Genomic DNA, 13591 nt, shown 5'->3' on the forward strand with positions numbered 1-13591 from the left:
TTTGGTGGTTAAAAAAAAAAAAAAAAGGCATTATAATAGTTTGGTTCCCTTGGCTACAGTATTAGTGAGAGGATATCCATTTAAATAAAACAGGAAAATGATGAGGAGGGGTCATATTTCCTGGCACAGATCAAGATACAGAGGAGATAGATGCAAAGTTCATCATGTCTAAAATATGTAACATATAGTAGCGTCATTCTGTCTCACCCAAAAGAGTGTTTGCCTTAAACTTAGGAGGGCTGACATGACCACCTTTATCCAACTCCTGCCAACCCTAAATTGGCTTAGGTTGTAGAGAAGAAAGTTCTTATTTTAGAAATAACAGGCCTCCGGTCCTGTTTTCTTCTCAGGGTGTCTACCACCTCCACATACCCACCATGGTAATTATAACCAATTGGATGAGGAATTCTTTGCAGTTGGACAGGAAGTGTCCTACAGCTGTGAGCCTGGCTACACTCTCATTGGAACTAATCCTATACAATGTACATCCTTGGGAACCTGGAGCCATCTAGTACCCAAATGTGAAGGTGCATAAAGGTCTATTTCATCTCAAGGAAACTCAGTTGTTTCCTGACTCTTCATGTGCCAGCCTTGTTTCTTTTTTCCTAGTGAAATCATGTGATGACATTCCAAACCAACTTCTCAATGGTCGTGTGGTAGCTCCTCCTAATCTCCAGCTTGGGGCAGAGGTTTCATTTGTTTGTGATAAAGGGTGAGTGCAAAGTGACCCATAGCTAGTCATTGCTAAGTGTGATCTTTAAAGACAGTTACATTTCTTTGCCTCTGATTTTCTCTCTCCTTTTCTTTACCTTTTATGATTAAGAATTCTGTTGTTAAAAGAATCCCATTTATTTTCTCCAAATGTGTGCATGGTCAGCCAAAGTTGGGAACTGTCCTCTCATCATTTGCAAAAGCAAAGATTAGGCTCAGAAGTTAAGATTTCTTTTATGGAGACTGAATGGACGTTGAGGGTTCAGTAAGAGGGGCTCTTTGAAGTGAGCTTAAGAAACAAAGTCTTTGATGTTTTCTTCACTAGGAACTAAGGTTGTTTCCTTCTAATGGTCAAGAAAATCTTAACATTTGGATGCTGAAGATTAAAGCAAGAACTCAAGGAAAGAGCAGACCATCAGGACTGTTTGCTCTGTGTTTTTAGCTGGTCTGAAGTCTTCATATAACTTAGCTAATTCTCAATCTTGGACTTTTTCCTTAGGGAAAATTCTTATGAAGATAGACCCCATTAATCCCACACTCTTGAAAGAAGTGTTTAGTTTCCATGTAACGGAGAATTGGTTTGTTCTGGTGATAATTTGCTGCCCCTTATTGTTTAAGGTACCGGTTAAATGGCCAGTCTTCTAGTCAGTGTGTCTCAGAAGGAATGAGAGTTTTCTGGAGTAATAAATTTCCTGTCTGTGAACGTGAGTAGAAAGCAAAAGTAATCAAGTATGGATTGTGCCTCTTGATTTTTGGTCTGTTCTTATGCATTTATCAATTATAAAATCTATCAACATGTATGCTTTGAACATATACATGCCACTCTTCTGTATGTTTTAGAATGCAGGCCAAAACTAACTTTATTCAATTGACTACAAATGGTGTTGAGTATTCTATGTGTATAAGGATAAAGGCTCTCAAAAGTTACTCCAGCTGAAAATGAATAGCACTGATGCACTGACATGGTAATGCCACTTCCTCATCTGATGAGCAAATCTTGGAGCTAAATGGAAATCAACCAGAAGTTTCAGAGGTTGGCAGTTTTTTCTTTATTCTGAGACTCACTCAGGAAAAGTGTACATATACTAACACAGCTATAAACAATTAATATTCTTCATGCCCAATAGGACAAGTAAATAAAAGATATTATTTGAAACCATTTCCTGTGGCTTCTTCAAAGGAGACAAGCATTAAAAGAAGACAATTGACTTGCAGTGAGGATGCAGTATCTTTTGTAACAGGACAGAATGTGGTCTCTATACTTAATAGCCCCAGTTGTGCTTGAAATAGGTGTTGCATAATTAGCATGTTCCAGGTATTGTACTTGTCATTTTCAGCTACCTTCTTACTAGATTAGGAAACTGAGGCTTAAAAAGGGTGAGACTTGCCTAAGGTCACGCAGCTATTGAATGACTGTGGGGATTTGAAACCAGGCCTATTGAGCCCAAATTGTACACATGTAATTAGTACGTCATTAACATTATTTTCATGTACTATTTACCTTTTGTTTCATTATTAAAGTTGATTAGACACAGAACTATTCAATAAATTCTGTTTCATTGTTATTGTTTGGTCCTAATTGCTTTTTTTGCTGAAGATCAAGAGAAAGGTAAGAATTTAGCAGCTTAGGGACAGCTCTTACTGAGCTGTCAGAGTGAGTATGAATAAGAAAGAAATTATATGAATTTCTAATCTATTTCTGAAACAGTGACATGACCTATATTTGGATCTTTTATCTAAATTTGAATCTTATTTTCATGATCAGTGTGACCACATATTTTCTTTCCTACTTTGCAGGGATTTTTTGTGACCCCCCTCCTTCTATCAAAAATGGACGCAGTAGTTATTATTCTGGTCCTGTAGCTCATAATGCTGTGGTGACCTATACATGTCAGAGTGCCTTCCGCCTCATTGGAGAAAGACGTCTTTTTTGTATAAGTAAAGACAATGTGAATGGAATCTGGGATAAAGCTCCTCCTATCTGTGAATATTACGATAGAAATTCTGTTTGCTCTGAACCCATAGTACCAGGGGGATACCGAAGTAAAACATCTAGACCACCATTCAGACACGGTGATGCTGTGACATTTTCCTGTAATGCCAATTTCACCATGAAAGGAAACAAAACTGTTTGGTGCCGAGCAAATAGAAGGTGGGGTCCGACACCATTACCAACCTGTGAGAGTGGTGAGTAGAATGAAAGTAAAATTGAACCAGAAGCTTGGTCCCTTCCATTTCTGTGCAGGTTAAGTTTGGGATCATTCTGAAGGAAGAACAGTGTGAATGTGTAAATGGTAAGGGTGGAGGGAGGAAGCAAGGGAAAGGGTGAAAATGACAGTTTCCTATTTTTTTTTCCGTAGTTGTAGAGGGATATAAATGTTCATTCATCAATAGAGCAAATAATTTTAAAATATAATGGGAAAATCTAACTGAACACACCTAATATTTGAATGGAATATCTCACAATGATAGAGGCCAGAGTTAGTCTGGACTGTGGAAAGTGGATAGTTTAAACTGTCTATCTAAGGTATTGTCAAATGAAAAGAAATGTGGGCTCCTAAAGCAAAAACATACTAAATGGATTTAAAATTTATCTATAAGAGCTGTTAATGTAGTACGGCAGAAATGATTTGCCATTCCCTTTGACCTCTATAAATACTTTCTGAGTGATCCACACTATATTCCAAACTCATCTCCTAAGCCATAACATTTCAAATCAAGTTACTTTGAAAATGGACATGAGTTTTTGCGAACTCCAGGAGATAGTGAAGGACAGGGAAGTCTGGTATGCTGCAGTCCATTGGGTTGCAAAGAGTTGGACATGACTTAGTGACTGAACAACAACTTTGAGAACAGGAACTACTGTAAGTTCCTTTTCTTTGTATTTTGTTTGACTTACGTTGCTTGAACTCTAAATCTGAATTTCAGTTATGTAATTATGGGATCTGGCAATATTTGACAAAAATTGTACTATCAAAATAATCAAAATACGATTCTATCTATAAAATCTTGGGGGCATTCTGAAGATAGTCACAAATGAGGTGACCATGGAAAACAATTGTGTGTGTGTTTGATAGTCACTCAATCATGTCTGACTCTTTGAGACTCACAGATTGGAGTCTGCCAGGCTCTTTTGTCCATGGAATTCTCCAGGCAAGAATACTAGAATGAGTTGCCATTCCCTTCTCCATGGGGTATTCCTGACCTAGGGATGGAACCCAAGTCTCCTGCATTGCAGGCAGATTCTTTACCATCTGAGCCATCAGGGAAGCCTGAAAAACAATTAAGTCTTTATAAAGACTTAGATAGGCCTCTATGTATTGACATGGAAAGACATAGATTATTAAACAAATAAAGCAAGGCATTGAACAATATGTATTGAGCATCACACAAAGGAAAAATGTGTGTGTATATATCACATATAGGATAAAAATAAACTATATTACTGATATCTGGCAGGATAATCTTATAAATAACAGCATGCTACTTTTGGAGCATAGAATAGGCTTAAGGGTAGAATGGGAGTATGAGTGAAAAATGGACTTTATTTTTTGGTAATTGAAGGTTTTCACATGGTAAATATAATTCATAAAGTATAACTAAAATATAATGTACTATTTGTAGTATAAAATGGATATAATTAAACCACACCTGTCTAATCTTTAAAAGACTGAGTTGAATATTAATAATGACTGTTTGCCATACATCATGTATCATTTATTTGGATGTATGTACTAAATCAAAATATAGACTGTGAAGGAACTGTTATCTGATGACCTTTTTCCTAATGTGTCTGTAAAGATATCCCCCTGGAGTGTCCTTCACTTCCCACAATTGCCAATGGGCATCACACAGGGGAGAGTGTTGGCTCCTTTGCTCCAGGATTGACTGTGACCTACAGTTGTGAACCTGGTTATTTACTTCTTGGAGAAAACACCATTCACTGTTTGTCTTCGGGAGACTGGAGTGCTGTTGCTCCCACATGTAAAGGTACTCTAAATTGACAATCATCTGGGTTAAGAATTTGGGCTATTATGTTACTTGCCATATTTTGCTCATCTTTGGATTGCTTTCTTAGAGGCAGAGTGTGAAGCTCCAGGACCATTTCTCAATGGGCAGATAAAGAGACCCACTAGTTTTGGGGTTGGTGCAACTGTGAACTTTTCCTGTAATGAAGGGTGAGTGTCTAGAGGCCCAATGGGGTTTCATTCATTTGACTTATGTGTGCATGGTGTGAACTGTGAAACTATGAGGGTCGATGGACAGCTTGAGGTTGTGAGATAATGCTGATAAAAAGAAGTTAGTGCCCACAAATTAAGTGAATTTATCTTGGATTTTTAATAGAGGCTTTCATTCTGCCTAATCATTCTGAATGACCTCCCTTTGTCTCCAGGTATCGGTTACAAGGACCACTTTCTAGTCAGTGTGTAATTTTTGGACAGCGTACTTTTTGGACCAGGATGCCAGCATGTGAAGGTAAGTTAGGCAACTGTAGTTTGTAACTTGCTCCTTGGCCAGAGGTTCAGCAAGACACTGCCTCCTCAGCTTAACTGAAAGTTTTTTGTCTAGTTGTTACTACACAGATCTTATAGAACAAAGATCTCCTCTAGAGATCTTTGTCTTTTCATACTGTTCACGGGGTTCTCAAGGTAGGAGTACTGAAGTAGTTTGCCATTTCCTTCTCCAGTGGATCACATTTTTTCAGAACTCTCCACCATGACCATTCATCTTGGGTGGCCCTGCACAGCATGGCTCAAAGTTTCACTGACTTGCACAGGCTGTGAAGAAATCTTTAGATTTTAAGGGATATATTCTTCACTGAAGCATCCTTGTATTATCTCTTTATCCTTTGCTTACTCAGGTAAAACAGGGTTCCTGAGCATTTCTTTCTCTGAAAGCTATGTACAATTGCCATCCAGGCCATGCACATAATGGAGATTATATACTTGGTAAAAGAAATAAAAGGATCAGCAAAGTAGATATATTCAGGAACAAAATTTTAGATCATACTTTCTGAATTATTTTGCTATAGCTGCTTTGACAGATTCATCACAGATTCAAACACTATTGTCCCTGAACCGAGGATATGAGAGTGGCATCTAGAAACACCGGAGACATTATTTGTTGATAGTACAGCTGTAATCTTGTCAACTATCTCTCTAATTTTCTAGAAATTCTTTGCCCATCACCTCCTCCTATACTCAATGGAAGACATACAGGCACCTCTTCAGTGATCTTTCGATATGGAAGCACAGTCAGTTACACTTGTGACCCAGGCCCAGAGAAAGGAGTGAACTTCATCCTCGTTGGGGAGAGAACTATCCGTTGTACCACCGATAGTCAGAAGACTGGGACCTGGAGCGGACCTGCCCCACGCTGTGAACTTTCTGTTTCTGAGCTTTTGTGTCCACCTCCTCAGATCCCAAGAGGCCAAATATCATCTGGGCAGAGAGATCAATATTCCTATAATGACACTGTGGTATTTGCTTGCATGTTTGGCTTTACCATGAAGGGTAGCAGGGCAGTCCGATGTAATGCCCAAGGCACATGGGAACCGTCAGTACCAGTCTGTGAAAAGGGTGGGTATTCCAATGTTCAGAATAAATGCTACTGATTTCTTCTTTAGAAACATTAGAGAAGGTGTTATGGACTTCAGCAGGACCTTTTCCAGCTTCCAGTCCCCTCAATTATACCAAGTATCAGTTTAGTTCAGTCACTCAATCATGTCCGACTCTTTGTGACCCCCATGGACTGCATCACATCAGGCCTCCCTGTCCATCACCAACTCCCAGAGCTTGCTCAAACTCAGGTCCATTGAGTCAGTGATGACATCCATCCATCTCATCCTCTGTCATCCCCTTCTCCTGTCTTCAATCTTTCTCAGCATCAGGGTCTTTTCCAATGAGTTAGCTGTTCACATCAGGTGGCCAAAGTATTGGAGCTTCAGCATCAGTCCTTCCAATGAACATTCAGGGCTGATTTCCTTTAGGATTGACTGGTTGGATCTCCTTGCAGTCCAATGGATTCTCAAGAATCTTCTCCAACACCACAGTCCAAAAGCATCAATTCTTTGTTGCTCAGCTTTATTTATGGTCTGACTCTTACATCCATATGTGACTACTGGAAAAACCATAGCTTTGACTATACAGACCTTTGTCGGCAAAGTAATGTCTCTGCTTTTTAATATGCTGTTTAGGTTGGTCATACGTTTTCTTTCAAGGAGCAAGTGTCTATTAATTACATGGCTGCAGTCACCATGCGCAGCAATTTTGGAGTCCAAGAAAATAAAGTCTGCCACTGTTTCCATTGTTTCCCCATCCTTGAGTTGGAATCTTCCCACCTTGCAGGCAGATTCTTTACCATCTGAACCACCAGGGAAGCCCAAGAATACTGAAATGGGTAGCCCATCCCTTCTCCAGGGAATCTTCCCAACCCAGAGATCGAACCGGGTTCTCCTGCATTGCAGGTGGATTCTTTACCAGCTGAGCTTTCAGGGAAGCCCACCCTCATCAAATATAGTGAATATCAGTTATACAGAAGCCTTTTAAAACACTACCATTCATTTTGTGGAAGTATCCTTGGAGGAAAAACATTAGGGATCACTAAATTGTCCCTTTCTTTAAAGTGAAAAAAAAAAAAAAACTGGAGAAAATGTTTGCTTGTCTTAACAGTGATTTCTTAAAAGAGACTTCAGCAAAATCCCACCCTATAGATAGATTAGAATCTCCCATTAGAAGCATACAAGAGGGTTCCTTAAAACAGGAAGAGACAGCAAATGAGTTGGAGCACTCAGTTGGAATGGAAAACAATCTACAGCAGCCTAAATGCAGAAAAAAAAAGAAAAAGAAAAAGATAACCACTGACCTAAAGTTACCCAAAACTGGGCTGCAAGATTACGGCTGTACTGTACAACTGCCACCAGAATGGCATTGTAGCATTGATATCAATATCTTTGGCTCAGTTTTTTCTGTTGTTTACATAAGAAAAATTATCTGCCTTTCTTTTAGATTGTCAAGCCCCTCCTAAAATCCTCAATGGGCAGAAGGAAGACAGACACAGGGTTCGCTTTGACCCTGGGACATCCATAAAATACAGCTGTGACCTTGGCTATGAGCTGGTGGGAGAAGAATCCATACATTGTACCCCTGATGGAGTGTGGATGCCCACTGCTCCCACATGCAAAGGTGCCAGGCTCTGAATTTTGATTTTTTTTTTTTTTTTTTGGTTTTGAAATGGCCTTCAGTTGATTTCTCATTCTCCTTTTTTTTTTCTTAGTGGCAGAATGTGAACCTGTCGGAAAGCAAGTCTTTAAAAAACCCAAGAACCAATTTATTAGACCAGATGTTAACTCTTCTTGTGATGAAGGGTAAGTGAGGACTATCTCAGACTACAGTAGGTACACTGCAAGCCCTGTGTTAAGAGTTTATCTCAAAGACCTTCTTCATGGGTTTGTGGACATGTTGATCACTCTGTTTTTCCATTAACGGAGACTATGCTGTTCAGTGGATGGGTTGTGCTCCTGGTGGCTACATTTTTGTTCCTATAGTTGCCTGTCCTGAAAGTAATATGTGCTATTGACCAATAGCTTTTGCTTAGGCTAATGGTCCACAGATAACAAAATGTCTTGACTCTTTGTCCCTAGGTACCGACTGGGTGAAAGTGTCTATCAGCAGTGTCAAGGCACAATTCCTTGGTTTATGGAAATTCGTCTTTGTAAAGGTAAGTAGAAAAATAACAGGGGATCTAGAATAATGTGAGATCAATGAATATGAATAACAGAGGATCTAGCTTCCTGTGGTGGCTCAGATGGTAAAGCGTCTGTCTACAATGCAGGAGACCCGGGTTTGATCCCTGGGTCGGGAAGATCCCCTGGAGAAGGAAATGGCAATCCACTCTAGTACTATTGCCTGGAAAATCCCATGGACAGAGGAGCTTGGTAGGCTACAGTCTATGAGGTCTCAAAGAGTCGGACACGACTGAGTAACTTCACTTTCACTTTAGCTTCCTATGAGATTTCTGTTTTAGACATGTTATGGGATTATGAATATTAGATTCCATTCTTTTCTCTCTGTCAATAGTTATAGTTGCACAGTTTTGCTTTCTGTTGCCTCCTCTTTTACTCAAAGCATAGAATCACTTAATGTGAACTCATTTAACTACTGATTCTCTTATGTGATTTGGGAGAATAAGAGTAATGAAGTCAGTAAGTATATGAACCATCATCCTTAAGTCTGGGTGAACCGACAGGTTCACATTCTGCCACTAAGGAAAAAAAAAAGGAGAATGAGAAATCAACTGAAGGCCATTTCAAAACCAAAAAAAAAAAAAAAAAATCAAAATTCAGAGCCTGGCACCTTTGCATGTGGGAGCAGTGGGCATCCACACTCCATCAGGGGTACAATGTATGGATTCTTCTCCCACCAGCTCATAGCCAAGGTCACAGCTTAGTGGTAAGAAAGAGGACTGAGATGGGATCTGAACTCAGATTCTATTTCTACTTATTGACTTGGGGCAATTTATGTAATTTCTCTGAACTCATGCCTCTTATCTGTAATGTTGCCATAAGATTTCAGACCTCAAAGTTGTTATAATTAAATGCTACTATCCCTACATTAAGGATGAGAACATTGTCTATCAAAAAGTAGATGTTCAGTAAACAATAAAAATTCTTGGCTAACCTACCATACCATCACAACACAAAGATAAACCATCTCAAAAAACCTTAATTCTATTCCTCTGTGCTGTTTATTGACCTATTCATATCAGTTCAGTACTAAGTCATATCCGACTCTTTGCAACTCCATGGACTACAGCATGCCAAGCTGCCCTGTCCATCTCCAACTCCCGGAGCTTGCTCAACACATGTCCAACACATAGGTGATGCCAACCAGCCATCTCATCCTCTGGTGTCCCCTTCTTCTCCTGACTTCAGTCCTTCCAGCATCAGGGTCTTTTGCATCAGGTGCCCAAAGTATTGGAGTTTCAGCTTCAGAAGTCCTTCCAATGAATATTCAAGACTGATTTCCTTTAGGATTGACTGATGTGATCTCCTTGCAGTCCAAAGGACTCGAAAGAGTCTTCTCCAACACCACAGTTCAAAAGCATCAATTCTTGGATGCTCAGCTTTCTTTATGCTCCAACTCTCACATCCACACATGACTACTGGAAAAACTATAGCTTTGACTCTCTCTCTCTCTTTAGTTGCTCCGTCATGTCCGACTCTTGTGATCGCATGGACTGCAGCCTGCCAGGCTCCTCTGTCCATGGGATTCTCCAGGCAAGAATACTGGAGTGGGTTGCCATTTCATTCTCCAGGGTATCTTCCTGACCCAGGTATTGAACCCGGGTCTTCTGCATTGCAGACAGATACTTTACCAACTGAGTTATAAGGGAAGCCCTCATAGCCCTCTAGCTTTGACTAGAAGGACCTTTTTTGGCAAAGTAATGTTTCTGCTTTTTAATATGCTGTCTAGGTTGGTCATACCTTTTCTTCCAAGGAACAAGCATATTTTAATTTCATGGCTGTTGTCACCATCTTCAGTGATTTTGGAGCCCAAGAAAATAAAGTCTCTCACTGCATTGTTTCTCCATTTGTTTGCCATGAAGTGATGGGACCGGATGCCATGATTTTCATTTTTTGAATGTTGAGTTTTAGGCCAGCGTTTTCACTCTCTTCTTTCACTTTCATCAAGAGGCCCTTTACTTCCTCTTCACTTTCTGCCTTAGGGTGATGTCATCTGCTTATTTTAGGTTATTAATATTTCTCCTGGCAATCTTTATTCCAGCTTGTGTTTCATCCAGCCCAGCATTTTGCATGATGTACTCTGCATATAAGTTAAACAAGCAGGGTGACAATATACAGCCTTTATGTACTCCTTTCCCAATTTGGAACCAGTCTGTTGTTCCATATCTGGTTCTAACTGTCACTTCTTGACCTGCATACAAATTTCTCAGGAGACAGGTAAGGTTGTCTGGGGTTCCCATCTCTTTAAGAATTTTCCACAATTTGTTGTGATGTTGTGATCCACAGTCAAAGGCTTTGGCATAGTCAATAAAGCAGAAGTAGATGTTCTTCTGGAACTCCTGTTTTTCTACAATCCAACGGATGTTGGCAATTTGATCTCTGGTTCCTCTGCCTTTGCTAAATCCAGCTTGAACATCTGGAAGTTCTTGGTTCAGTACTGTTGAAGCTTAGCTTGGAGAATTTTGAGCATTACTTTACTAGTGGGTGAACATTTGTGTGGTAGTGTGAAACTACTTTGGCATTGCCTTTCTTTGGGATTGGAATGAAAAGTGACTTTTTCCATTCTTGTGGTCACTGATGAGTTTTCCAAATTTTCTGGAATATTGAGTGCCACACTTTCATAGCACCATCTTTTAGGATTTGAAATAGCTCAGCTGGAATTCCATCATCTCCACTACCTTTGTTTGCAGTGATGTTTCCTAATGCCCACTTGAATTCACACTCTAGGATGTCTGACTATAGGTGAGTGATCACAGGATCATCATTATCTGAGTCTTGAAGATCTTTTTTGTATAACTCTTCTGTGTATTCTTGCCACCTCTTCTTAATATCTTCTGCTTCTGTTAGGTCTATACCATTTCTGTCCTTTATTGTGCCCATCTTTGTATGAAATGTTCCCTTGGTATCTTAAATGTTCTTGAAGAGATCTCTAGTTTCTTCCCATTCTATTGTTTTCCTCTATTTCTTTGCATTGATCACTTGAAAAAGGCTTTCTTATCTCTTCTTGCTATTCTTTGGAACTCTGTATTCAGATGGGTTTATCTTTCCTTGTCTCCTTTGCCTTTCACTTCTCTTCTTTTCTTAGCTATTTGTAAGGCCTCCTCAGGAAACCATTTTGACTCTTTGCATTTTTTTTTTCTTTCAGATGGTCTTAATCACTACCTCCTGTACAATGTCATGAACTTCTATCTATAGTTTTTCAGGCATTTTGTCTATCAGATCTAATCCCTTGAATCTATTTGTCACCTCCACTGTATAATCAGAAGAGATTTGATTTAGGTCTTACCTGAAGGTCTGGTGGTTTTCTCTACTTTCTTCAATTTAAGTCTGAATTTTGCAATAAGGAGTTCATGATCTGAGCCACAGTCAGCTCCCAGTCATGTTTTTGCTAATTGTATAGAGCTTCTCCATCTTCTGAAAATAATATAATCAATATGATTTTGGTATTAACCATCTGGTGACGTCCATGTATAGAGTCATCTCTTGTGTTGTTGGAAAAGGATATTTGCTGTGACCAGTTCATTCTCTTGGCAAAACTCTGTTAGCCTTTGCCTTGCTTCATTTTGTACTCCAGGGCAAACTTGCCCGTTGTTCCAGGTATCTCTTGACTTCCTACTTTTGCATTCCAGTCCCCTGTGATGAAAAGAATATCTTTTTTGGGTGTTAGTTCTAGAGTGTCTTGTAGGTCATCCTAGAACCATTCAGCTTCAGCTTCTTCAGCATTAGTGGTTGGTGTACAGACTTGGATTACTGTGATATTGAATTGTTTGCCTTGGAAATGAACAGAGATCATTCTGTCATTTTTGAGATTGCACCCAAGTACTGCATTTCAGACTATTTTGTAGACTTTGAGGGAAACTCCATTTCTTCTAAGGGATTCTTGTCCACAGTAATAGATATATTGGTCATCTGAACTAAATTATCCCATTCCAGTCCATTTTAGTTCACTGATTCCTAAACAGTTGATGTTCACTCTTGTCATCTCGTTTGACCATTTCCAATTTACCTTGATTTGTGGACCTAACATTCCAGGTTCCTATGCAATATTGTTCTTTACAGCATCAGACTTTACTTCCATCATCAATCACATCCCCAGCTGGGGATTGTTTTCACTTTGGCTCTGTCTCTTCATTCTTTCTGGAGTTATTTCTCCACTCTTCCCCAGTAGCATATTGGGCACCTACCAACTTGAGGAGGTCATCATTCAGTGTCATATCTTTTTGCCTTTTCATACAGTTCATGGGGTTCTCAAAGAAAGAATACTGAAGTGGTTTGCCATTTCCTTCTCAAGTGGACCACATTATGTCATAAGTCGCCACCATGACCCATCTATCCTGGTGGCTCATAGTTTTATTGAGTTAGACATGTTGTGGTCCCTGTGATCAGTTTGGTTAGTTTTCTGTGATTGTGATTTTCATTCTGTCTGCCTATTGACCTATTGGTTGTTATAAAAAGAATTCTTTTCTTAATAATTTGCTATCAGACTTTAGTCACAATATGATATTTATATACATCTTTTAACACATTGCAAAGATTTTTTCAATGAAATCTTTTAAATTGAATTTTACATACATGATGAGTTTTGACACAAAACATAATCATATCTCACCCATATTCTCTAGGAAACCTGATAAAAGATTTATAATCAGCTTCATTTCTTTTCTTTGGTGTTTAATACTGAAACAGAATTGTAGAGTAAGTTTTCCTCCCTCCAGATATCACCTGCCCACCACCTCCTGTTATCTACAATGGAGTACACACAGGCAGTTCTTCAGAAGATGTCCTGTATGGAACTACAGTCACTTACACATGTAACCCTGGGCCAGAGAGAGGAGTGAAGTACAACCTCATTGGGGAGAGCACAATTCGTTGTATAAGCAATGATCAAGAGACAGGCATCTGGAGTGGCCCTGCTCCTCTCTGTAAACTCTCCCTCCCTGCTGTTCAATGCTCGCATGTCCATGTTGCAAATGGATACAAGATATCTGGAAAGGAAGCTCCATATTTCTACAATGACAGTGTGATATTCAAGTGTGATGATGGATTTATTTTGAAGGGCAGCAGTCAGGTTCGTTGCAAAGCCAATAACACCTGGGATCCTGAAATACCAGTTTGTGAAAAAGGTAAAAATCAAGT

At 39.4% G+C, this 13591-nt stretch overlaps 1 protein-coding gene across 4 annotated transcripts in view; it reads left to right on the top strand.

Annotated features, from left to right (window-relative positions):
* CR2 (complement C3d receptor 2) overlaps window positions 1-13591 on the top strand; it is a 49219-nt gene that overhangs the window by 19252 nt on the left and 16376 nt on the right. For 2 of the 4 annotated variants that reach the window (XM_061382101.1, XM_061382102.1), the window contains exons 6-17: window positions 351-527; window positions 610-712; window positions 1330-1415; window positions 2509-2898; window positions 4513-4701; window positions 4790-4889; window positions 5105-5187; window positions 5883-6290; window positions 7719-7895; window positions 7987-8077; window positions 8354-8430; window positions 13171-13578. In XM_061382101.1, the coding sequence (XP_061238085.1) occupies window positions 351-527; window positions 610-712; window positions 1330-1415; window positions 2509-2898; window positions 4513-4701; window positions 4790-4889; window positions 5105-5187; window positions 5883-6290; window positions 7719-7895; window positions 7987-8077; window positions 8354-8430; window positions 13171-13578 (2289 nt within the window). The remainder of the gene's footprint in view (window positions 1-350; window positions 528-609; window positions 713-1329; window positions 1416-2508; window positions 2899-4512; window positions 4702-4789; window positions 4890-5104; window positions 5188-5882; window positions 6291-7718; window positions 7896-7986; window positions 8078-8353; window positions 8431-13170; window positions 13579-13591) is intronic. The other 2 variants (XM_061382103.1, XM_061382105.1) reach the window with 1 other exon arrangement.

This window comes from Bos javanicus, chromosome 16 (assembly GCF_032452875.1).
Source record: "Bos javanicus breed banteng chromosome 16, ARS-OSU_banteng_1.0, whole genome shotgun sequence".
Taxonomy (NCBI): Eukaryota; Metazoa; Chordata; class Mammalia; order Artiodactyla; family Bovidae; genus Bos; species Bos javanicus.